Source organism: Pelobates fuscus, chromosome 1, assembly GCF_036172605.1.
Source record: "Pelobates fuscus isolate aPelFus1 chromosome 1, aPelFus1.pri, whole genome shotgun sequence".
In the NCBI taxonomy this organism is placed as follows: Eukaryota; Metazoa; Chordata; class Amphibia; order Anura; family Pelobatidae; genus Pelobates; species Pelobates fuscus.
Genome location: NC_086317.1, coordinates 2,213,036 through 2,239,268, shown reverse-complemented (window position 1 = coordinate 2,239,268; position 26,233 = coordinate 2,213,036). Strand labels below are relative to the sequence as shown.

The 26,233-nt window shown below is 44.8% G+C and overlaps 1 protein-coding gene across 2 annotated transcripts in view; it reads right to left on the bottom strand.

The window, feature by feature from the left end:
• TRAPPC10 (trafficking protein particle complex subunit 10) overlaps positions 1-26,233 on the bottom strand; it is an 85,811-nt gene that overhangs the window by 7,691 nt on the left and 51,887 nt on the right. For both annotated transcript variants that reach the window (XM_063445748.1, XM_063445755.1), the window contains exons 10-20: positions 25,583-25,659; positions 23,832-23,923; positions 23,137-23,277; positions 21,903-22,015; positions 16,548-17,068; positions 14,358-14,499; positions 12,345-12,503; positions 10,313-10,521; positions 10,121-10,221; positions 7,468-7,585; positions 5,185-5,355 (exon numbers count right to left, since the gene is read on the bottom strand). In XM_063445748.1, the coding sequence (XP_063301818.1) occupies positions 5,185-5,355; positions 7,468-7,585; positions 10,121-10,221; positions 10,313-10,521; positions 12,345-12,503; positions 14,358-14,499; positions 16,548-17,068; positions 21,903-22,015; positions 23,137-23,277; positions 23,832-23,923; positions 25,583-25,659 (1,844 nt within the window). The remainder of the gene's footprint in view (positions 1-5,184; positions 5,356-7,467; positions 7,586-10,120; positions 10,222-10,312; positions 10,522-12,344; positions 12,504-14,357; positions 14,500-16,547; positions 17,069-21,902; positions 22,016-23,136; positions 23,278-23,831; positions 23,924-25,582; positions 25,660-26,233) is intronic.

Sequence of the window (26,233 nt, the reverse complement as noted above, 5' to 3'; positions counted from 1 at the left end):
TAAAATCCCCTCCTCTCCAGTTTTTATTCCGCTTCTTTACCCCCATAAACATTAGACCTTCCGATTTTTGATTATGGAATTTTTTAAATGGCTAGAAACACTGTGCTTTTCAAATCCTGTTTGGATCTTGTATATAATTTAACTGCATCATACCCTTTAGCTAAGAAGTCTGTTTTGATTCTTAGTGTCTGTTCCTCATAATCCGTTAAATCACTACAATTTCGACGGATTCTGAGGAATTGTCCCTTTGGGGCATTCTCCAGCCAAGGTGAATGATGGCAGCTTAGGCTTTCAATAAAACTGTTGCAATCTACTTTTTTGAAATGGTTCCTAGTTTTGATTTCGCTGCCTTCGATATATATATATCCAGGTCTAAAAAAGTGACCTGTTGCTTACTCCATGTGCTTGTTAATTTAATACCCCAATTAAGCACATGGAGTAAACAGGTCACCTTTTTAGACCTGGATATATATATATCGAAGGCAGCGAAATCAAAACTAGGAACCATTTCCAAAAAGTAGATTGCAACAGTTTTATTGAAAGCATAAGCTGCCATCATTCACCTTGGCTGGAGAATGCTATTATAATTATAACTATATTATATTATAATAACTATAACACGAATAATTATCAAGTACGTAGGATTATTAATAAGTATTGGCCAATCCTATTACAGGATCCAGCTTTGAAACAAATCCTGCCTATTAAACCAAGGATGATCCATAGAGGAGTAAGAAATCTCAAAAGCACATTAGTACGAAGTTCCCTTAAAGAGGACAATCACTCATCAACTCGATTTAAAAACGAGAAGGGTTTTTATGGGTGTGGCTTATGCACAGCCTGTAAAAAATCAGGATGTACCCGGAGGGTAATTAAAGAAATGGCTCTTAATGGGGAGGTAAAAAACCCCATTAAACAATTTATGACCTATTATACAAAAAATATAGTTTATCTTTTAATATGCCCATGTGGACTAAAATATGTAGGGAGAACAACTAGACCATACATGTAAGGATTAGGGAACATATATACAAGATCCAAACAGGATTTGAAAAGCACAGTGTTTCTAGCCATTTTAAAAAATTCCATAATCAAAAATCGGAAGGTCTAATGTTTATGGGGGTAAAGAAGCGGAATAAAAACTGGAGAGGAGGGGATTTTATTAAGGAACTTGGGAGGTCTGAAATGGAATGGATATATAAATTAAATACTTTGATCCCCAACGGCTTGAATGCCGATTTCGAGTTGTGCCATTTTTTATAAACTAACCACTCAGTCTTTTGCCCCTTGTCTCTAATCTGTCTGTTAATTTCCATCTATTTTATATATTCTACACTTTAAGAAACTCCCCTTTATTTATACATTCATTTATCTATTTTTAAGACCAATAATCTTAACTCATTCACATTAATGACCAGCTATTTTAATTAGATCTTTTAAAAGTTAATTTACTATATAAGTGTCATTAATGTTATAGATATACATTTTTGTAAGAATATTTAAGTAAGCCTATAATTTCCTCTAAATTAAATTGTATATATAAAAAAAAAAAAAAAAAAAAAAAAAAAAAGCTAGAGTTTGTCTCTGGTAGAAATACAACGAATTTTACACATGAATATGTATGTAGGTGATATAAACTGATATTCTTTGATATTTTCTGCAGAATTAATTAGTATGTTTGATTTTCATAAACCTTATAATGAATACGGAAACCAATTATGGGAATTTGAACTTATCTTTGTGAACTAATTATGAAACGAAATAGTTACAAACAGAATGTCTAAAGTATCAAGCTTTTCGTTATCAGATTGCTACAGGATTAAATATATCATTATGTTAAAAGAAAGAAACAATGTAGGATATTATGATATGTCTGAAAATCAATAGTAAGAACAGAAACGAACGCTGAACATCTCCTTCTTTCTCTTTCACCTTTTTCATATGTATAAATTAATGAACATGGACTATGGCAATGAATGGGTTAATGTACCGCATAAGAATTTCGATGGCACTATTAAGAAGGAAACCTTGAACGGAATTCTGCGATATATTTAGGAGTAAGAATAGGATTATGGAACTACATGTGGAACAAAATAGAAAGAGGAGAAATCTGGATTTAAAAGGAGACTGCAAACGTACATAAGGAGAAACAGATCCAGCCGATGCAGCGTTATGGGACAGCATTGATTACTGCTGACTGGCAGGTGAGAGGGAGGCATGGACCGCACACGTTCTACCTGTGGGTGGTAACAACGAGTTGCGGTACACATGCCTTGACCCTTCACCCGTTGATTTTCGCGGTATTTAATACGAACAGGGAACCAAGGACATTGTATACATTTATCCGGTTGAGGAAGCCACAGAGGAAGTGGTGAAACGCGTTCCGGTGAGTAAGGACATTGCTACCTTTTTTAATTTGTTATATATTATTGTAATAAATTCAGTTTTTATTTTCTCATCTTATCCTGGTTCCCGGATTCATCTTTTACAAGGAGGGAGTGCAGTCCCAAATCTGCACAATACTCTGGAATTGAGTCATTTATATTGACTCCAGTTTTGTAAGTACCCACTTGGGAATTTGCTTTATACATCAAGAATTATACAAACAATACTGCGCAATCGTTTGTGCTTCTATTCTCCTCTGTAGGATAAAGAAAAATCTTTTTTCCGGGAATAGGGGTGGGTCGCCTAAACGGACCCAGAAGTGATTCATACCAGAGCTGGGTCCACAGCTCTCTGTTTGTGAGTTCATAATACATATTACAATTTTCGTTTTTATTTAACCATATTTGGTCTATACTATACTATACATTCTCTTTTAATTTATACACAGACACTAATTGCAATTTAAAAAGCCACAAGTGTGGGAAATTAACATTTAATTGCCATTTTAACCTGTGTGTCACCTTGTGTGTGTGTAACAAGACCAAACATCCAAGGGTATGTAAACTTCTGATCAAGGCCATTTGGATGATTTCTGTTATCATTATGATTTAAAAAGGAGCCAAACAACTATGTGATAATAAATGGCTTCATACGATCACTATCCTTCAATAACACACATTGTTACTGCCAGGGTATGCAAACGTTTGATCCCAACTGTAGTTCCTGCTATTGGCATCCATTAAATCTAGTTTCCACATGTAATCTCCTTTTTGAAGAATGTGACTCAGAGAGAATGTTCTCCATACTAAATCTTTGAGTTGACTTTTTTGAGATCCAGCACCGGTCAATGTGATTTGTCTGGTTTTTGGACCAAAATAAGGCGAGAATAGACTCCTTGGAATTACTGACTCTTTGGAACCTTCTCTTCAAAAGAAGCAGTGACTCTGTTAGAAGAGTGTCTATTGTTATTTGAGAGCCTGGGGAGTACCGAGAATGCTATTCTGTACCCCTCTGAAATGGTCTGTTAGATCCATGCATTTGATGGTGTCTGTTCATCTTTGCAGGAAGTCCTTCAGCCGTCCGCCCACTCTTCTGGCGTCAAAATAGTCTCTCTTATCGTGACTGTTGTTATCCATGGATTGCCTGCCTTATCCTCCTGTATATCTCGTGTTTTGAGGAAGAGCTTTCTTCTTTTCGGACAGTTTGCCGCTTTCAAATGGCAGTTCGCATGAAGCCGATTTTGATGCATCCAGGACCAGAGCCTCAGTGCTCTCCTGGCCACTGAAGACAATCTCATAATGCGAGCTGATTGTTTTAACATTTTGTTGGATAATCTGATATTATATGGCCACTGCGCCAAGTCTTTATTGGATCTTTCAACCTGACTGTAACCACAAACTCTGGAAATAGCCGCTTTACATTATCTTGCAGCTTGAAATATTCTTCTGCAAGAGATTTCTGCACACATATGAATGCTCTTCTTTTTGGTTTTTCCACTTCCTCTGGAGCAGCTCTCAAAGTCGAGGATGCATAGGGAGGCCTTTTACCTTACTCTTAGTAAGTTCATCTTCCTGAATAATACCAGAAATGGATTTATTTAACCTTTTTAAGCTCTTCTGGTAGAAAAGCTGCTTCCACACTTTATTCTGGACTGGAAATGTGTGAAATGGATGAGCTATAACATCCCCCAGATGGGAGTTCTGATTGTGAAGAAGACCTTTGTCTCCTGAAATGTTAAAGTTTGAGATAGGTTGGAACTAGCTTAAAAAGGAATGTATCTCTTTTTGTAAAGATTTTCCAGCATTTCAGCAGAGCACTGATTGCATGTTTCCTTCCTACATCCATTAGAAAGTGGCGTTCGCCTTGCATTTAGCCTTTCTTGGAGCAGGAGTAGACATTTTATCTTTATCAAGTATTTCCGGAGAGGCAGGACTAAACATTTCTGTAATAAAATAATATTAATCAATAAGTGAATGAACCAAATTGTACCTTAAAACCCTCACAACTGACACAGAGTATCTATGCTGACACCCTTGGTGTCAGCTAGGTGTGGTACAGTACAAATAATCTTTTCTAAGTTGGAAGTTCCGATCTGTGGGCATGCGTTCCACTATTGTGCGCAGGCGCGAAGTCTGCAAACTAATTTGAGGGCCGGCCGGGACCTCCTACCTTACAATGCCGCATAAAATATCATCACATTATTTGCTCCGTAACGGAGTTGCGGAGGTCAGGTCCCTCAGCTCTCCACCAGAAGGCTTTTGGAAACACGCCCCCAGGCATCATTCAGTGTGCCTCACCAGACTTTGTATGAGTACCTGTCTGTACCTAAGTCAGGAGAAGAAGAACTAGTAGATCTTGGGGGAGACAGTATTTACATGGTAACTAGGCAGGGATTTATTAGATTTAGCATTTAAATTGCAGAGCTTCTTCTCATTAAGATGAAGTTACAACTCACTTGTCAGTACTGCCACTATAGGACAGGAAAAGCCTGTTCACTATCCTGCTTTCTCCAAGAGGGAAATGGCTATTCCGCCTAGACTTTGAGGAGCTGAGCAGAGGCATGGAAGCAATGCCCTTAAATAACCGGGGAAGTCAATCAAAGTGATCACCAAATGACAAGTCCATGGTTACTGTAAAGACATCTGGTTGGATCTGAAGCGAAGGCTGAATTCAGAGAAATGCATAAGTCAAGAAGTACAGACAGTGGTGAAAACTCAAACCAACCAATGATGGCTGCAGCTGAGGTTTTAGCGTTACTGACAATGTACCAGGCATTCAGAAACCACGGGGTACACTCACATAAAAGTGCTCCAGGTGGAAGAGGTAGGTGAAGGGCTGCAGATGTTCACACCGCTCGGCAAAGGGCACAGGACAGAAGCTGACTGAGAAGTGGACGGGAAGAGAAGTTGGAAGGTCTTGGCACCACGTAATCTCCCACACAAAGAATAGGCACTGCTGACTCTGGATGTCCTGCCAAGAGGTGGTTGGTGTTATTAGCAGAGCACAGTGTAGTTTCAGGGAAAGGTATGTGGCTGGCAGTGGGGACTGTCCAAAGGAATGGGTCTGGAGACTGGGACAATATATGTGTTATGGCAGGGGAATGCAGCTGATGTGTGCGAGGTGTTGCTGGAAACATGTTAATATAACCCCGTCTGTTGGTGGACTAGTGAGGGTACTCCCACCATCACAAAGGAGAACTAGGGCATTAACTAGACCTTCTGATAGGTGCAAGGTGTGAAGGGGTCACTGGATTGCTAACCATGTTACCTACTACCTATATGTTATGCTGGGTGAGTTACTCTAACCTAGATGCCCGCTAGCTGTAGGGGGGGCTGGGCGAGTTACTCTAACCTAGATGCCCGCTAGCTGTAGGGGGGGCTGGGCGAGTTACTCTAACCTAGATGCCCGCTAGCTGTAGTGGGGGCTGGGTGTTACCTAGATGCCCGCTAGCTGTAGGGGGGCTGGGTGTTACCTAGATGCCTGCTAGCTGTAGGGGGGGCTGGGTGTTACCTGGATGCCCGCTAGCTGTAGGGGGGGCTGGGTGTTACCTAGATGCCCGCTAGCTGTAGGGGGGGCTGGATGTTACCTAGATGCCCGCTAGCTGTAGGGGGGGCTGGGTGTTACCTAGATGCCCGCTAGCTGTAGGGGGGGCTGGATGTTACCTAGATGCCCGCTAGCTGTAGGGGGGGCTGGATGTTACCTAGATGCCCGCTAGCTGTAGGGGGGGCTGGGTGTTACCTATATGCCCTCTAGCTGTAGGGGGGGCTGGGTGTTACCTAGGTGCCCGCTAGCTGTAGGGGGGGCTGGGTGTTACCTAGAGGCCCTCTAGCTGTAGGGGGGGCTGGGTGTTACCTAGATGCCCTCTAGCTGTAGGGGGGGCTGGGTGTTACCTAGATGCCTGCTAGCTGTAGGGGGGGCTGGGTGTTACCTGGATGCCCGCTAGCTGTAGGGGGGGCTGGGTGTTACCTAGATGCCCTCTAGCTGTAGGGGGGCTGGGTGTTACCTAGATGCCCGCTAGCTGTAGGGGGGGCTGGGTGAGTTACTCTAACCTAGATGCCCGCTAGCTGTAGGGGGGCTGGGTGTTACCTAGAGGCCCTCTAGCTGTAGGGGGGGCTGGGTGTTACCTAGATGCCTGCTAGCTGTAGGGGGGGCTGGGTGTTACCTGGATACCCGCTAGCTGTAGGGGGGGCTGGGTGTTACCTAGATGCCCTCTAGCTGTAGGGGGGGCTGGGTGTTACCTAGATGCCTGCTAGCTGTAGGGGGGGCTGGGTGAGTTACTCTAACCTAGATGCCCGCTAGCTGTAGGGGGGGCTGGGTGTTACCTAGATGCCCGCTAGCTGTAGGGGGGGCTGGGTGTTACCTAGATGCCCGCTAGCTGTAGGGGGGGCTGGGTGTTACCTAGATGCCCGCTAGCTGTAGGGGGGGCTGGGTGAGTTACTCTAACCTAGATGCCCGCTAGCTGTAGGGGGGGCTGGGTGTTACCTAGATGCCCGCTAGCTGTAGGGGGGGCTGGGTGTTACCTAGATGCCCTCTAGCTGTAGGGGGGGCTGGGTGTTACCTAGATGCCCTCTAGCTGTAGGGGGGGCTGGGTGTTACCTAGATGCCCGCTAGCTGTAGGGGGGGCTGGGTGTTACCTAGATGCCCGCTAGCTGTAGGGGGGGCTGGGTGTTACCTAGATGCCCGCTAGCTGTAGGGGGGGCTGGGTGTTACCTAGATGCCCGCTAGCTGTAGGGGGGGCTGGGTGTTACCTAGATGCCCGCTAGCTGTAGGGGGGCTGGGTGTTACCTAGATGCCCGCTAGCTGTAGGGGGGGCTGGGTGTTACCTAGATGCCCGCTAGCTGTGGGGGAGATGGGTGTTACCTAGATGCCCTCTAGCTGTGGGGGAGATGGGTGTTACCTAGATGCCCTCTAGCTGTGGGGGAGATGGGTGTTACCTAGATGCCCTCTAGCTGTGGGGGAGATGGGTGTTACCTAGATGCCCTCTAGCTGTGGGGGAGATGGGTGTTACCTGGATGCCCTCTAGCTGTGGGGAAGATGGGTGTTACCTAGATGCCCTCAAGCTGTGGGGGAGATGGGTGTTACCTGGATGCCCGTCTGGTGCAAGGGGTGAAAGTGCACATCTTGAGAGGTGTTTATGCCGCTTTCAGTAAGCTGGAAATTAAATACAGATGTGTTTTCCACACAAACCTGGATATATTTCCTGAAAGAAAGAAATACCACAGGAGTTTTAAGACAGAGATAGAACTCGACATCAGTAGACAGACAGAAATCGACATCAGTAGACAGACAGAAATCGACATCAGTAGACAGACAAACAGAGATAGAACTCGACATCAGTAGACAGACAAACAGAGACAGAAATCGACATCAGTAGACAGACAAACAGAGATAGAACTCGACATCAGTAGACAGACAAACAGAGATAGAACTCGACATCAGTAGACAGACAAACAGAGATAGAACTCGACATCAGTAGACAGACAAACAGAGATAGAACTCGACATCAGTAGACAGACAAACAGAGATAGAACTCGACATCAGTAGACAGACAAACAGAGATAGAACTCGACATCAGTAGACAGACAAACAGAGATAGAACTCGACATCAGTAGACAGACAAACAGAGATAGAACTCGACATCAGTAGACAGACAAACAGAGATAGGACTCGACATCAGTAGACAGACAAACAGAGATAGGACTCGACATCAGTAGACAAACAGAAATCGACATCAGTAGACAAACAGAAATCGACATCAGTAGACAAACAGAAATCGACATCAGTAGACAAACAGAAATCGACATCAGTAGACAAACAGAAATCGACATCAGTAGACAAACAGAAATCGACATCAGTAGACAGACAAACAGAGATAGGACTCGACATCAGTAGACAGACAAACAGAGATAGGACTCGACATCAGTAGACAGACAAACAGAGACAGGAATCGACATCAGTAGACAGACAAACAGAGACAGAAATCAACATCAGTAGACAGACAGACACAGAAATCAACATCAGTAGACAGACAGACAGACAGAAATCGACATCAGTAGACAGACAGACAGAAATCGACATCAGTAGACAGACAGACAGACAGAAATCGACATCAGTAGACAGACAGACAGAAATCGACATCAGTAGACAGACAGAAATCGACATCAGTAGACAGACAGAAATCGACATCAGTAGACAGACAGAAATCGACATCAGTAGACAGACAGAAATCGACATCAGTAGACAGACAGAAATCGACATCAGTAGACAGACATTTTGTTTATGGATTTTATATTGATGTTTGGTGTTAGAAGAGTTAGTCTGCCATAAAATCGATAATTTACCGCATTAATACTGCTCACTGTAATTGTTTGTCACACATTAAAGATTTGGCTTATGTGTGAGTAGTTGTTGGGTATTTGTGTAGTTTTATATGATATTCACATTTTAAACTATATTTTGGATAATTGTATATACTTAAAGGACCACTATAGTGCCAGGAAAACAAACTCATTTTCCTGGCACTATAGTGCCCTGAGGGTGCCCTCACCCTCAGGGTCCCACTCCCGCCAGGCTGTAGGGGGAGGAAGGGGGTTAAACACTCACCTTTTTTCCAGCGCCGAGTTCCTTCTGTGCTGGGGACTCTCCTCCTTCTTCGGTCTTCATCGGCTGAATGCGCATGCGCCTTCAGCCAGTCCATAGGAAAGCATTCTCAATACTTTCCTATGGACGCTGGCATCTTCTCACTGTGAATGTCAATGAGACAGCCACTAGAGGCTAGATTAACCATAATGTAAACATAGCAGTTTCTCTGAAACTGCTATGTTTACAGCAGGTAGGGTTTACCCTGGAGGGACCTGGCACCCAAACCACTTCATTAAGGTGAAGTGGTCTGGGTGCCTATAGTGGTCCCTTTAATATCCATAATTAGAAACAATGAATTCTATATAATTATCTATCCTTAGACATTTTTGCAATAAATGCACACCTCTGTTTTACAATAAAAGTTCCGACAGGAATGTGCAATGTGCTGTATGAGAGGATTTCATATAGACAGTGACTAAAACAAAGAATAATAATCACAATTTTATATTAAGGGAGTGCTCACCTTGTGTCAGAGGACAGAACTGAACGAGTGCTCACCTTGTGCCAGAGGACCGAACTGAGCGAGTGCTCACCTTGTGCCAGAGGACCGAACTGAGCGAGTGCTCACCTTGTGCCAGAGGACCGAACTGAGAGAGTGCTCACCTTGTGCCAGTGGACCGAGCTGAGCGAGTGCTCACCTTGTGCCAGAGGACAGAACTGAACGAGTGCTCACCTTGTGCCAGAGGACTGAACTGAGCGAGTGCTCACCTTGTGCCAGAGGACCAAATTGAGCGAGTGCTCACCTTGTGCCAGAGGAGCAAACTGAGCGAGTGCTCACCTTGTGCCAGAGGAGCAAACTGAGCGAGTGCTCACCTTGTGCCAGAGGACCGAACTGAGCGAGTGCTCACCTTGTGCCAGAGGACCGAACTGAGCGAGTGCTCACCTTGTGCCAGAGGACCGAACTGAGCGAGTGCTCACCTTGTGCCAGAGGACCGAACTGAGCGAGTGCTCACCTTGTGCCAGAGGACCAAACTGAGGGAGTAATCACCTTGTGCCAGAGGACCAAACTGAGCGAGTAATCACCTTGTGCCAGAGGACCAAACTGAGCGAGTAATCACGTTGTGCCAAAGGACAGAACTGAGCGAGTGCTCACCTTGTGCCAGAGGACAGCAGGGTGTGTTGAGCTTTGAGGGGGAGGTGAAAGGTCAAACTGATGATGGTGGAGTAGATGGACCAAGGACAGTCAACCGAAACCTACGGACAATTAGAAAGTGTAACAAAGCCAGCAGTGCATCGAGCTCCCCCCATATTTCCCCTGCATAGCACCCTGATATTATTTCCTTACCCTCTGTTCAGTAATGTTACCGTTGTGGGAATCGTGGCGTTCCTTTGCCATGTGAGGCACTTCTCCATTTAGTAGCCTGCCCCCTTCAGGCAACACACACACCACATCCAGCTCAAACTCCATGAGGTGATAGGGAGGGGCCGGAGGCAAAGAGATTGTGGTCACCTTGTCAGAATGCTGGATACTAAGAGTGCTGTGAGACACATCCCCTGTGAAACAAAGTATGTTACCATTCTACAGGAAAGCTGGGGCGATAATGATAAAACACATGGCAAAGTGCTAAAAGTGGAGCTATCGGCAAAGTTATAACCTTATCACAGAAACAGTAAGAGGAGGGGCGGGCTGTCGGACAGAGGAGGGAGGGGCGGGCTGTCGGACAGAGGAGGGAAGGCGGGCTGTCGGACAGAGAGAGGAAGGGCGGGCTGTCAGACAGAGAGAGGAAGGGCGGGCGGGCTGTCGGACAGAGGAGGAAGGGCGGGCGGGCTGTCGGACAGAGAGAGGAAGGGCGGGCTGTCGGACAGAGAGAGGAAGGGCGGGCTGTCGGACAGAGGAGGGAGGGCGGGCTGTCGGGCAGAGGAGGGAGGGCGGGCTGTCGGACAGAGGAGGGAGGGCGGGCTGTCGGACAGAGGAGGGAGGGCGGGCTGTCGGACAGAGAGAGGAAGGGCGGGCTGTCAGACAGAGGAGGGAGGGGCGGGCTGTCAGACAGAGAGAGGAGGGAGGGGCGGGCTGTCAGACAGAGAGGAGGGAGGGGCGGGCTGTCAGACAGAGAGGAGGGAGGGAGGGGCGGGCTGTCAGACAGCGAGAGGAGGGAGGGGGGGCTGTCAGACAGAGAGAGGAGGGAGGGGCGGGCTGTCAGACAGAGAGAGGAGGGAGGGGGGGCTGTCAGACAGAGAGAGGAGGGAGGGGGGGCTGTCAGACAGAGAGAGGAGGGAGGGGCGGGCTGTCAGACAGAGAGAGGAGGGAGGGGCGGGCTGTCAGACAGAGAGAGGAGGGAGGGGCGGGCTGTCAGACAGCGAGAGGAGGGAGGGGGGGCTGTCAGACAGAGAGAGGAGGGAGGGGCGGGCTGTCAGACAGAGAGAGGAGGGAGGGGCGGGCTGTCAGACAGAGAGAGGAGGGAGGGGCGGGCTGTCAGACAGAGAGAGGAGGGAGGGGGGGCTGTCAGACAGAGAGAGGAGGGAGGGGCGGGCTGTCAGACAGAGAGAGGAGGGAGGGGCGGGCTGTCAGACAGAGAGAGGAGGGAGGGGCGGGCTGTCAGACAGAGAGAGGAGGGAGGGGCGGGCTGTCAGACAGAGAGAGGAAGGGCGGGCTGTCAGACAGAGAGAGGAGGGAGGGGGGGCTGTCAGACAGCGAGAGGAGGGAGGGGGGGCTGTCAGACAGAGAGAGGAGGGAGGGGCGGGCTGTCAGACAGAGAGAGGAGGGAGGGGGGGCTGTCAGACAGAGAGAGGAGGGAGGGGGGGCTGTCAGACAGAGAGAGGAGGGAGGGGCGGGCTGTCAGACAGAGAGAGGAGGGAGGGGCGGGCTGTCAGACAGAGAGAGGAGGGAGGGGCGGGCTGTCAGACAGAGAGAGGAGGGAGGGGCGGGCTGTCAGACAGAGAGAGGAGGGAGGGGCGGGCTGTCAGACAGCGAGAGGAGGGAGGGGGGGCTGTCAGACAGAGAGAGGAGGGAGGGGCGGGCTGTCAGACAGAGAGAGGAGGGAGGGGCGGGCTGTCAGACAGAGAGAGGAGGGAGGGGCGGGCTGTCAGACAGAGAGAGGAGGGAGGGGGGGCTGTCAGACAGAGAGAGGAGGGAGGGGCGGGCTGTCAGACAGAGAGGAGGGAGGGGCGGGCTGTCAGACAGAGAGAGGAGGGAGGGGCGGGCTGTCAGACAGAGAGAGGAAGGGCGGGCTGTCAGACAGAGAGAGGAGGGAGGGGGGGCTGTCAGACAGAGAGAGGAGGGAGGGGCGGGCTGTCAGACAGAGAGAGGAGGGACGGGTCAGACAAATATAGGAGGGCTTTACACCCACTGGAACAGACAGGCATACAGCTTCTCTCACCGTTGTGATTTTTAGAAATAGACGCCATTGGACTCTGCCGTAGCAGGAAGTGCATACTGTCTGCATTGCTAAGTTGTAACGTGTCTCCTTCCTTCACGCTGTAATGCCCAGTTGTGACTGTAAACTTCAGTTTCTGTGGAACTCCAGCCAAAAGACATTCTAGGTGGAAAAAAAGTCTTAATGAAGTGGTTATGGTGCAAAGCCTCTCTTTCTATAGATAGTTAATTCTGCCAAGCTGCCCATGGTTGGTTACACACACTGCCTTCTTTACTAAAGTGAGAATTGCTGGGAACTCAAAGCGAATTTTACATTTCCAAAATTAAAGTCGGCTACGCTTCCAGTGCGGGTAATTAAATGTGAGATTCACTTGGATTTTGACAATTCTCACTTGTGACAGTGAATAGCCTGGCATGTGTCTAAGCTCCTACTTCCCGAATCTCAGGAAACGACTCAATTCTCGCCGTACATGGTGCCAGATTGGGATTTTATTCTCTGTAAGAAAGGCTCTCATTGCAGTATCTGTGCTGTATGAAGGTTTCATTGGACAATACCAGCACGAACAGGAAGTAGGGGCTGGATCTGTAGCCAATGACCGGTAAGAGTTTATATATTATAAAATATTTGTGCAAATTTTAGTAAACAATTATATTATAAGCATTAAAAAAAAAGTATTATTTGACAACATTTCTTTTAATGAAGTTATAATACTGACCCTGAGGCCATTTGTACAATGTGCATGCTGGCTGGTTGTAATACTCCTCATAGGGTAGCACTAGACTGGGGAACATGCGCAGCTAAGAGTGATGACTTCACAAAAGGCGGAGCAGGCAGCAGAGACTAGACTCCGCACTAAACTACAGGCGAGGACAAACAAAGACATCAACTTAAAATATAAACAGTGTGGCGAAACCAACCTCGCCACTGGGCATTGGAGGAGCCTGGTTGCTCGCCTGCTCCCTTTAGACTATGGACCCATGTTAAAACGCTTGATTTTCCCCTGCAGAAAGGCTTGTTCGTGCCTTTCTGCCTGGGTGTTCGGTAGATTGAATCTACCGAACAAACTACTGAACGATCGACCACCTGGGAACTAGAGTGTCCAATCAATTGACCTCCCAGAAGTAGTTCACTCAAGTAGCCATTTTAAAGTCCCGAACGGCCAGCGGTGTTAAGCGCCCAAACTATGGAACTGGAAACTGACACTTATTTGCGCAAACACCGCTGAGCCGTCAGCCTCCTTGCTTCTGCATTCGGTCATTTCACTGAACCCCAGATAGCTATGCCATGGAGCCTATTCGTGTAACGAAAGACTATGGGAAAGACTTTGGTTCAATGGCGATTGAACTATATGTATGTGATCTGAGCGCCATTCAGTAATAATGTGCGCTCAGATCTAAGCTATCTGAGGATAGGTTGAACATGCATATTTCATTGAGTAGTTTTTATATTATGTATTTTTAAGTCTTTTACTGTCTTTGTGTCCCCACGTGTGTAATGGAGTTTTGCCTCAGTCCTTGGAGATAATTGGATTACTTCCCAATTATCTCCAGGATAGAGAGGAGGGACTGTGATGTCATTGTGGGAGTGTTTGACTGTGTATGTATGTGATTGGCTACTATATCCTTTTGGTCACAGTCTTCCATCTGGTCCCCTAGGGGAGTGTCCACCAGGTGGGAGACCTGCATAAATACCGGGCAGGTAGCCCTCATTAAACCAGACCACTGCTTGACCCTCAACACGGAGCCTTGTCTCGTTCTTGGGGGGATTTACTGTATGCTGTTAGAGACTGATTGCCAGGAGTGTAAGCCGCTTGGAGTGCTACTTTGTATCCTGTTCGGGAGTTTGGGGTTCTGCCGTAGCTGTGCCTGTGTCTCTGGAAGGGGAAGATCTTCTAAATGGGGGTTTAACCCCTTTTAAGCCTGGGGGTGCCGTTACAAACAGTGTTTGTTACAGTCAGGTTTTCTTTAAGGGATTCTCAGTGTCAGAAACGTGGGCTGTGTCCCCCATCTTACTTACCACTTAGCGGTTCCACTTTTAGCTGAGGCTCCTGACAGTAAACATCATATTGTACTATCGGGTAGATATGGGGAAGAAGTAGCTTCACGTTTCCAATAGATGCCCCCAGCTGACGTAAGCTATAGGTACCAGTCTCCTGAGCCTGAAAAAAAAAAAAAATACAAAAAAAAAATATTTGTTCTTTGCTAAGAATGATTATACATTATAGCCCATTGTGTCTGTATCAGTAACGAGGGTGAATGATTATACATTGTAGCCCATTCTGTCTGTATCAGTAACCTGGGTGAATGATTATACATTATAGCCCATTCTGTCTGTATCAGTAACGAGGGTGAATGATTATACATTATAGCCCATTCTGTCTGTATCAGTAACGAGGGTGAATGATTATACATTATAGCCCATTCTGTCTGTATCAGTAACGAGAGTGAATGATTATACATTGTAGCCCATTCTGTCTGTATCAGTAACGAGGGCGAATGATTATACATTGTAGCCCATTCTGTCTGTATCAGTAACGGGAGGGAATGATTATACATTGTAGCCCATTCTGTCTGTATCAGTAACGAGGGTGAATGATTATACATTGTAGCCCATTCTGTCTGTATCAGTAACGAGGGCGAATGATTATACATTGTAGCCCATTCTGTCTGTATCAGTAACGAGGGCGAATGATTATACATTGTAGCCCATTCTGTCTGTATCAGTAACGAGGGTGAATGTTTATACATTATAGCCCATTCTGTCTGTATCAGTAACGAGGGTGAATGATTATACATTGTAGCCCATTCTGTCTGTATCAGTAACGAGGGTAAATGATTATACATTATAGCCCATTCTGTCTGTATCAGTAACGAGGGCGAATGATTATACATTGTAGCCCATTCTGTCTGTATCAGTAACGAGGGCGAATGATTATACATTGTAGCCCATTCTGTCTGTATCAGTAACGAGGGCGAATGATTATACATTATAGCCCATTCTGTCTGTATCAGTAACGAGGGTGAATGATTATACATTGTAGCCCATTCTGTCTGTATCAGTAACGAGAGTGAATGATTATACATTATAGCCCTTTCTGTCTGTATCAGTAACGAGGGTGAATGATTATACATTATAGCCCATTCTGTCTGTATCAGTAACGAGGGTGAATGATTATACATTATAGCCCATTCTGTCTGTATCAGTAACGAGGGTGAATGATTATACATTATAGCCCATTCTGTCTGTATCAGTAACGAGGGTGAATGATTTTACATTGTAGCCCATTCTGTCTGTATCAGTAACGAGAGTGAATGATTATACATTATAGCCCATTCTGTCTGTATCAGTAACGAGGGTGAATGATTATACATTGTAGCCCATTCTGTCTGTATCAGTAACGGGAGTGAATGATTATACATTATAGCCCATTCTGTCTGTACTAGTAACGGGAGTGAATGATTATACATTGTAGCCCATTCTGTCTGTATCAGTAACGAGGGTGAATGATTATACATTGTAGCCCATTCTGTCTGTATCAGTAACGAGGGTGAATGTTTATACATTATAGCCCATTCTGTCTGTACTAGTAACGAGGGTGAATGTTTATACATTATAGCCCATTCTGTCTGTATCAGTAACGAGGGTGAATGATTATACATTGTAGCCTATTTTGTCTGTATCAGTAACGAGGGTGAATGATTATACATTATAGCCCATTCTGTCTGTACTAGTAACGAGGGTGAATGTTTATACATTATAGCCCATTCTGTCTGTATCAGTAACGAGGGCGAATGATTATACATTATAGCCCATTCTGTCTGTATCAGTAACGAGGGTGAATGATTATACATTATAGCCCATTCTGTCTGTATCAGTAACGAGGGTGAATGATTATACATTATAGCCCATTCTGTCTGTATCAGTAACGAGGGTGAATGATTATACATTATAGCCCATTCTGTCTGTATCAGTAACGAGGGTGAATGATTATACATTGTAGCCCATTCTGTCTGTATCAGTAACGAGGGTGAATGATTATACATTATAGCCCATTCTGTCTGTATCAGTAACGAGGGTGAATGATTATACATTATAGCCCATTCTGTCTGTATCAGTAACGAGGGTGAATGATTATACATTGTAGCCCATTCTGTCTGTTCCAGGTACAGTAATACACTGTGTACCCCATTGGCTGATTTCTCCTACCTGGGTATGGAAGGTGAGCTGGTTGAGACCCGGCTGTAGGGTGACATTGCTGCATTTCAAGGTGTTTGCTCCATTCTCCAGATTAATTGCGGAGGTCTTGTCCAGCGGGGATAATAAAGACGATTGGGAGTCTGGTGGGCGGATCAGCATGTGCACGTTCTTGCAGATGACTCCTGTGCTCACTAGAATGCCTTCAGATGGGCTCTTCTCGTACATCTCGGACAGCTCCAGAGACGGTGTTGTGCCCCTGTTACCCTGAGTCCCCTCTGTCTGGAAAGTAAAAGTTCCAGTAGCGGGTTTGTGACGTGTTAGCCACTCGGCAGTCTTACGGTAGCTGTTTTTATCCAGGCTGTAGTGGAAGTGTCCTGAGAGCTGATCAAGCTGCAATGCCTGAGGCATCAAACTCTTTAGAGTGAGTTCCATGCAGAGGGAGCCTCCCACATGCACTACAGCATTGGCAGGTTCAAAGCACAGAGACACGAGCTGAGCAAAGGAGCCCAAGGGGAGGCAGACCGCTTTCTCTGGATGGTGGGGGAAATCAGAAAACAGGTATGTCAGCTTTACAACAGGCAGCTAAATAGCATCACCTTATTATTAACATTAAACAACTGTAATACATGTAATGCAAGTTAGAGCAGTACCCAATACTATATAGTGTATTATAGACCATGCCTCAGTACATACTATATAGTGTATTATAGACCATGCCTCAGTACATACTATATAGTGTATTATAGGCCATGCCTCAGTACATACTATATAGTGTATTATAGACCATGCCTCAGTACATACTATATAGTGTATTATAGACCATGCCTCAGTACATACTATATAGTGTATTATAGACCATGCCTCAGTACATACTATATAGTGTATTATAGACCATGCCTCAGTACATACTATATAGTGTATTATAGACCATGCCTCAGTACATACTATATAGTGTATTATAGACCATGCCTCAGTACATACTATATAATGTATTATAGGCCATGCCTCAGTACATACTATATAGTGTATTATAGACCATGCCTCAGTACATACTATATAGTGTATTATAGACCATGCCTCAGTACATACTATATAGTGTATTATAGGCCATGCCTCAGTACATACTATATAATGTATTATAGACCATGCCTCAGTACATACTATATAGTGTATTATAGACCATGCCTCAGTACATACTATATAGTGTATTATAGACCATGCCTCAGTACATACTATATAGTGTATTATAGGCCATGCCTCAGTACATACTATATAATGTATTATAGACCATGCCTCAGTACATACTATATAGTGTATTATAGACCATGCCTCAGTACATACTATATAATGTATTATAGACCATGCCTCAGTACATACTATATAGTGTATTATAGACCATGCCTCTGTACATACTATATAGTGTATTATAGGCCATGCCTCAGTACATACTATATAGTGTATTATAGACCATGCCTCAGTACATACTATATAGTGTATTATAGACCATGCCTCAGTACATACTATATAGTGTATTATAGACCATGCCTCAGTACATACTATATAGTGTATTATAGACCATGCCTCAGTACATACTATATAGTGTATTATAGGCCATGCCTCAGTACATACTATATAATGTATTATAGACCATGCCTCAGTACATACTATATAGTGTATTATAGACCATGCCTCAGTACATACTATATAATGTATTATAGACCATGCCTCAGTACATACTATATAGTGTATTATAGACCATGCCTCTGCAGTCTCACTGCTCAATTCTCTGCCATTTAGGAGGTAAATCCATTTGTTTATGTAGTAGCCCTAGCTACACCTCCTCTAGCTGTAACTGACACAGTCTGCATGAAAACAATATGGTTTCATTTTCATTTAGATGTTAAAGGGACACTATAATCACTACAACCACTATAGCTTAATGTAGTGCCAGCAGGCTTTTCAATGTAAACATCTCACTAGAGGGTTCCTATTTCAGGGCTGCATAGAGTTTGGCAATGCCATTCAGCATCTCCACATTTCCCATAGATTCAATGCACCCCAGATTGATGATCTCATGGACCATGTTTGGCGTGGGAAAAAGTTGAACAAACTCACCTTTCCTAATCGATGGGGGCTCCTACACAGCCACACCAAGACTATAGTGCCAGAAATATTACATAGTCACAGAATAATGGGGGCTCCCACACAGCCACACCAAGACTATGGTGCCAGAAATATTACATAGTCACAGAATAATGGGGGCTCCTACACAGCCACACCAAGACTATAGTGCCAGGAATATTACATAGTCACAGAATAATGGGGGCTCCCACACAGCCACACCAAGACTATAGTGCCAGGAATATTACATAGTCACAGAATAATGGGGGCTCCTACACAGCCACACCAAGACTATAGTGCCAGGAATATTACATAGTCACAGAATAATGGGGGCTCCTACACAGCCACACCAAGACTATAGTGCCAGAAATATTACATAGTCACAGAATAATGGGGGCTCCCACACAGCCACACCAAGACTATGGTGCCAGAAATATTACATAGTCACAGAATAATGGGGGCTCCTACACAGCCACACCAAGACTATAGTGCCAGGAATATTACATAGTCACAGAATAATGGGGGCTCCTACACAGCCCCACCAAGACTATAGTGCCAGAAATATTACATAGTCACAGAATAATGGGGGCTCCTACACAGCCACACCAAGACTATAGTGCCAGGAATATTACATAGTCACAGAATAATGGGGGCTCCCACACAGCCCCACCAAGACTATAGTGCCAGGAATATTACATAGTCACAGAATAATGGGGGCTCCTACACAGCCCCACCAAGACTATAGTGCCAGAAATATTACATAGTCACAGAATAATGGGGGCTCCTACACAGCCACACCAAGACTATAGCGCCAGGAATATTACATAGTCACAGAATAATGGGGGCTCCCACACAGCCCCACCAAGACTATAGTGCCAGGAATATTACATAGTCACAGAATAATGGGGGCTCCCACACAGCCCCACCAAGACTATAGTGCCAGGAATATTACATAGTCACAGAATAATGGGGGCTCCTACACAGCCACACCAAGACTATAGTGCCAGGAATATTACATAGTCACAGAATAATGGGGGCTCCCACACAGCCCCACCAAGACTATAGTGCCAGAAATATTACATAGTCACAGAATAATGGGGGTTCATACACAGCCACACCAAGACTATAGTGCCAGGAATATTACATAGTCACAGAATAATGGGGGCTCCTACACAGCCACACCAACACTATAGTGCCAGAAATATTACATAGTCACAGAATAATGGGGGCTCCTACACAGCCACACCAAGACTATAGCGCCAGGAATATTACATAGTCACAGAATAATGGGGGCTCCTACACAGCCACACCAACACTATAGTGCCAGAAATATTACATAGTCACAGAATAATGGGGGCTCCTACACAGCCACACCAAGACTATAGTGCCAGAAATATTACATAGTCACAGAATAATGGGGGCTCCTACACAGCCACACCAAGACTATAGCGCCAGGAATATTACATAGTCACAGAATAATGGGGGCTCCTACACAGCCACACCAAGACTATAGTGCCAGAAATATTACATAGTCACAGAATAATGGGGGTTCATACACAGCCACACCAAGACTATAGTGCCAGGAATATTACATAGTCACAGAATAATGGGGGTTCATACACAGCCCCACCAAGACTATAGTGCCAGGAATATTACATAGTCACAGAATAATGGGGGCTCCCACACAGCCACACCAAGACTATGGTGCCAGAAATATTACATAGTCACAGAATAATGGGGGCTCCTACACAGCCCCACCAAGACTATAGTGCCAGAAATATTACATAGTCACAGAATAATGGGGGCTCCTACACAGCCCCACCAAGACTATAGTGCCAGGAATATTACATAGTCACAGAATAATGGGGGCTCCCACACAGCCCCACCAAGACTATAGTGCCAGAAATATTACATAGTCACAGAATAATGGGGGCTCCTACACAGCCACACCAAGACTATAGTGCCAGGAATATTACATAGTCACAGAATAATGGGGGCTCCTACACAGCCACACCAAGACTATAGTGCCAGAAATATTACATAGTCACAGAATAATGGGGGCTCCCACACAGCCACACCAAGACTATGGTGCCAGAAATATTACATAGTCACAGAATAATGGGGGCTCCTACACAGCCACACCAAGACTATAGTGCCAGGAATATTACATAGTCACAGAATAATGGGGGCTCCTACACAGCCACACCAAGACTATAGTGCCAGAAATATTACATAGTCACAGAATACATGTTTGTTTAAGAAGTTAGTTTCTCCTGCTCTGTAAAATTAACTTTAATCACAAATAGAAGGCTCCTGCAGCGTCTAGAAGAGCAGGAAATGTTTTCTAAATTAATCAGAATTTGCAATAAAGGAAATTTAAACATTAGATTTCTCTTTACAGGAAGTGCTTAAGAAGGCTGTGCAAGTCACAGCCAGAGGAGGTGTGGCTATGGCTGTAGAAAAGTGATTTTACTCTAAATGAACTGAGAACTGAGCAGTGAGACTGCAGGGGCATGATGTATACACCAAAAGTGCTTCATTTAACTAAATATGTTTCTGTGACTGGAGTGTCCCTTTAACCCCTTAAGGACCAAACTTCTGGAATAAAAAGGAATCATGACATGTCACACATGTCATGTGTCCTTAAGGGGTTAATAGAGTACTCTAAACAACGACAAGATTATGTCACTTTAAAGTACCCTGGTTTCATATCTAGTACTTTTAGCGCTTCTGGGATGTTACAGGTTTCTTTGATTGAGCCACATGTGAACCCTGACAATGCATTATAAACCATACATGACTGCCTGAGAGTGCTAGGAGTAGGATAGCCCACGGCTCTCAGCTTATCAATGCCCATTATCACTTTCACATTCAGCATCTTATTGCTTAGAAGAAAGAAAAGAAAAACGAAAAACAACAAAGCTGCAAAAAGCAGCCGGGATGTGAATAAGAACTGAAAGACTGACGTGAGCCTTGGATTTGTCGATTAGCGATTTCCCAGGAGAGGAAGGGAAATGACAGTGGATATCTGCACTGCTTGTATGAGCTCAGAACTAAGGAGATCAGGCTGAATCCCACAGAGGAGCCGTGGTACCCATCAGGTCCGTCAGAAAGACAGACAAGGACACAATGACAGGCAGATTGGATAAAGCCTGAATACCTAATAATGGGATGATGGAAATAATCAATCATTACTACTGATATCTGCACCAAGTCATCGTGAATAAAGAGAAGCACACATACCTCTGGTACCCGAGCTCTGTGTAGCGAATGAAAGGATTTCCTGACAGTATACCTTGCGCTCATCCAATGATAAGTTAGCATCCGCTGCCAACAAGCAGCAGGTCTGTAGGTATCTGTATCATGGCTGAGGAACACTCTCCAAACAAGCTCCCTGCTCTATTGCCACTGAGGCACCAGAAGAAACCCCTCGTCCATAGTAGGCACAAATCTCCCAATACCACAAGCAGAGACCCCTACACTGCCACACGGCAAATGCATCATTATAGAAACTTCAAGAAACACACACAGTATACACCTTGTGAAATAATATACAGAGTACGGAACAAGTCAATTAAAAGAAATACTCCTGCCACTGGCAGAATACCCCATTACAGATAAAAACCCGATCCAGCCTCCAAACCCCCATCACAGAGAGATACCCCCCACCCATCACAGACAGAAACCCGATCCAGCCTCCAAACCCCCATCACAGAGAGATACCCCCCACCCATCACAGACAGAAACCCGATCCAGCCTCCAAACCCCCATCACAGAGAGATACCCCCCACCCATCACAGACAGAAACCCAATCCAGCCTCCAAACCCCCATCACAGAGAGATACCCCCCACCCATCACAGACAGAAACCCAATCCAGCCTCCAAACCCCCATCACAGAGAGATACCCCCCACCCATCACAGACAGAAACCCGATCCAGCCTCCAAACCCCCATCACAGAGAGATACCCCCCACCCATCACAGACAGAAACCCAATCCAGCCTCCAAACCCCCATCACAGAGAGATACCCCCCACCCATCACAGACAGAAACCCGATCCAGCCTCCAAATCCCCATCACAGAGAGATACCCCCCACCCATCACAGACAGAAACCCAATCCAGCCTCCAAACCCCCATCCCAGAGAGATACCCCCCCATCACAGACAAAAATCCCCTCAGAGAGAACCCCCCCCATATCAGAGACACAACACCCCCCTCCCCCCATCCCAGAGAGAAACCCCCCTCCCCCATCACAGACAAAAATCCCCTCAGAGAGAACCCCCCCATATCACAGACAGAACCCCCCCCCCCCATATCACAACACCCCCCTCCCCCCATCCCAGAGAGAAACCCCCCCTCCCCCATCACAGACAGAACCCCCATCCAGCCTCCAACAAAACCCTATTACAGCCAAAAGACCTACAGTGAAAATCACCCCCATCTCACCAGGGGTGCTGAACGTTAAACAAAAGGATACGGTTCTGTCTGGTGCAGCTGTCTCTGACACTCTGCCAGCTGTTTGCGAGTGTGAGTGAGGGGCAGCGCCCACCCCTCTGTTTGGTACATACGCAAAGCACCCTGCAAGAATGGCTCTGCTTTCTGCGGCAAAGACTTCCTCCTGTGAATTACAGCACACAAAAAGCATTATTGGAACAAGCAATAGGGAACCCTGGAGATAGGGCAGGACGTGAGGAAGGGGGAACCCTGGAGATAGGGCAGGACGTGAGGAAGGGGGAACCCTGGAGATAGGGCAGGACGTGAGGAAGGGGGAACCCTGGAGATAGGGCAGGACGTGAGGAAGGGGGAACCCTGGAGATAGGGCAGGACGTGAGGAAGGGGGAACCCTGGAGATAGGGCAGGACGTGAGGAAGGGGGAACCCTGGAGATAGGGCAGGACGTGAGGAAGGGGGAACCCTGGAGATAGGGCGAGACCCCAGAGATAGGGCAGGATGTGAGGAAGGGCGAGACCCCAGAGATAGGGCAGGATGTGAGAAGGGGCGAGACCCCTGGAGATAGGGCAGGATGTGAGAAGGAGGGAAGATTAGGGATAGGACAGGATAATAATAATGGACGTCGGTCGATGCTCTGATGTCCATATACAGTTTAAGGGTAGGGAGTGCTAGGTGCAGAAAGGACACATGAGTACTGGAGATTAATCGAACAGCTGATTACATGTAAAAGTCAGCGAGATCTTTCCCCACAAGTTTAGCCGATCGAGATCTCCCAATACTGTTATACATCTCTATGGTCGTGTTGGACAAATCCTGAGGAGAGAGACAACATTAAAAGAGAGTCCGAGATAAGGCATTAGGGTGACAGGGAGAGAGGTTGTGGGGATATTTATGGGATAATAATAGTAAACAGTTGAGAATTGCCCACTATTTCAATTCTCAGATCCCAAAGATCGTTATGGTGTAAGTGAAATGTATTCCATATAAATAAAATCACAATTTGTTATAAAAATAGATACAATTTATTGTGACAATTTAAATAATAATAATAAGTAACATGCGTGATAATAATCAATGAATATTTAGTATAACATAGTATGCAATACAAATGGCAATACACAATCCAATGGTTAATATAGCCAATTGTCAAGACAATGATTTATGACGGTAGTTCACAGAGAAACGAAAGTGAAACTTACACACACAGAGCTTGCAGCTTAAGGCCATAACACTTAGCTAGCAGTTAGAATAACCCTTTCATTGCTGGTTAGACCTCCTAGGTAATTAAGACCTATTCTCATGTGATTTTAAATAAAATAACATTTAAACCAGCTCATTAGTCATTTCCTGGAACCATCCAATAAGAGTAATCTACCATGTTCTATAAGCAGAATCTGAACTTGCCTAAACAGATATTTTATCTTATTTTAGAGCAAATCAATACACCTGGATAAATATCACGATATGCTAACATGTGATATGTCACATTAATACATATAATTATTCCTTTCTATCTGCAGAATAGAATATTATAACTATATATTCTTTAGTAACTAAGATTTCTAAATATCGAAATCTGATCGTGATTTATCCAGTCATATATCATGCTATTAGAAAATTTTAATTAAATTAGATTAATTAAATGAAACCAGTATAATTACCAGTTAGGTAGATTTTCTCATCATATGAGTAGGTAGTCTCAGGAACTGAATGGATGTGTGATTGTGTGTAAGAAATTCTGAGTGCCCTGGAGTGGATATCTGTCATGGATTTCTCTGCATTGCCCCCAACTGCTCACCTCTTTGCTTCCTTTGCATCTCTCTCTGCCCTTTTTTTTTAAAGAAAAAATTCACTAGGTGATAGACCAATAGAAAACTGGAGGTGTGGTTACCTTCCAGATAGCAATTTAAGTATTTGGTCTATAGAGGGCAGTCTCGTCCCACTAAACATTCCTATCCAGGAAAGAGTTAACTTTTCCTGGTGGCTATTTTGACGTAATTTACCTTATCTTTATGGTTGTCTATAACTTAAGTTTACTGTCAGTTCAAAGAGTTTCTTTGGGCTTTCTTCAGACTATGTGTCTCCAATTCCTGCTGTAATTTGTAATATGACAGTTCGGAAACTAAGTTTCACCTTTCTCTTACAATGGGAATCTTATACAATATTGAAAGTAAAATTAAATTATTTAATGTTCTCTGTCACAAATGTCTGGGTTTAGAATTAATTATATTCCATTAGCATTTAGACAGTCTGTCCATCCCCCGACTAAGCATTCCTTAGCTCTGGCAAAGGGGTTAGTTTTACAGAAGGGATAGAAATTTTGTGTCTTTTGTTAGCCTGAAGATAACAACATGGAGTCTGCTCTGTTCAGAATGATTTAGGCAATATACACTTTAATTTCTATCATAGCACAAAATGTCTGCCGATATAAATACCCTGACAATGTATGAAGTACAGCTACGAGGACGTTACCAGGTAATGCTTCTCAAAGGCTTCCTCGGATGACAGAGCCTCCTGGAGCTTCTTATAAGGGCTCTGGGCAGTGTTAGCTGGAAGGAGAGAGGCAATAAATAACAATCCTGTCAATGGAATGCTTTGTAGATAAACGTATCCCACATATAAGGAAACGGACCCCAAGACTGGACCGATACCAACACTCTGGAATTTATAGTGCTGATAATGATAAATAATATTGGCAGAGTAAAAATAGCTTTTATAGCACATAAAGAATCTGTGTTGGGCTCTGAATATTTGTATAGAGCAGCACCGGGATTCTCTAACAGATGAAAGATTGAACCCCTTAAAAACGGAGGCAATTGTAAAAAAAGTTTTTAACTATAAGTTGGTTCAGCCGTAATTCACCTCTCTTTCATATTAAGTGCACCCACACTTGTTACAACTATCTGTTCAGGAGAAACAGGGCTTTCATTTCACATCGAATATTTATATATGAAACAATTTTACATGAATAAAATCTAAATACGTGTGAGAAATGAATACATTGTTATTTTCTTAGTTCTGCGAATCATTTTAACTATGAATACCATAATATTATAAATAATCTATATTCATTATATACCGGATATACTTGAGTATAAGACGAGTTTTTCGGCACATTTTTTG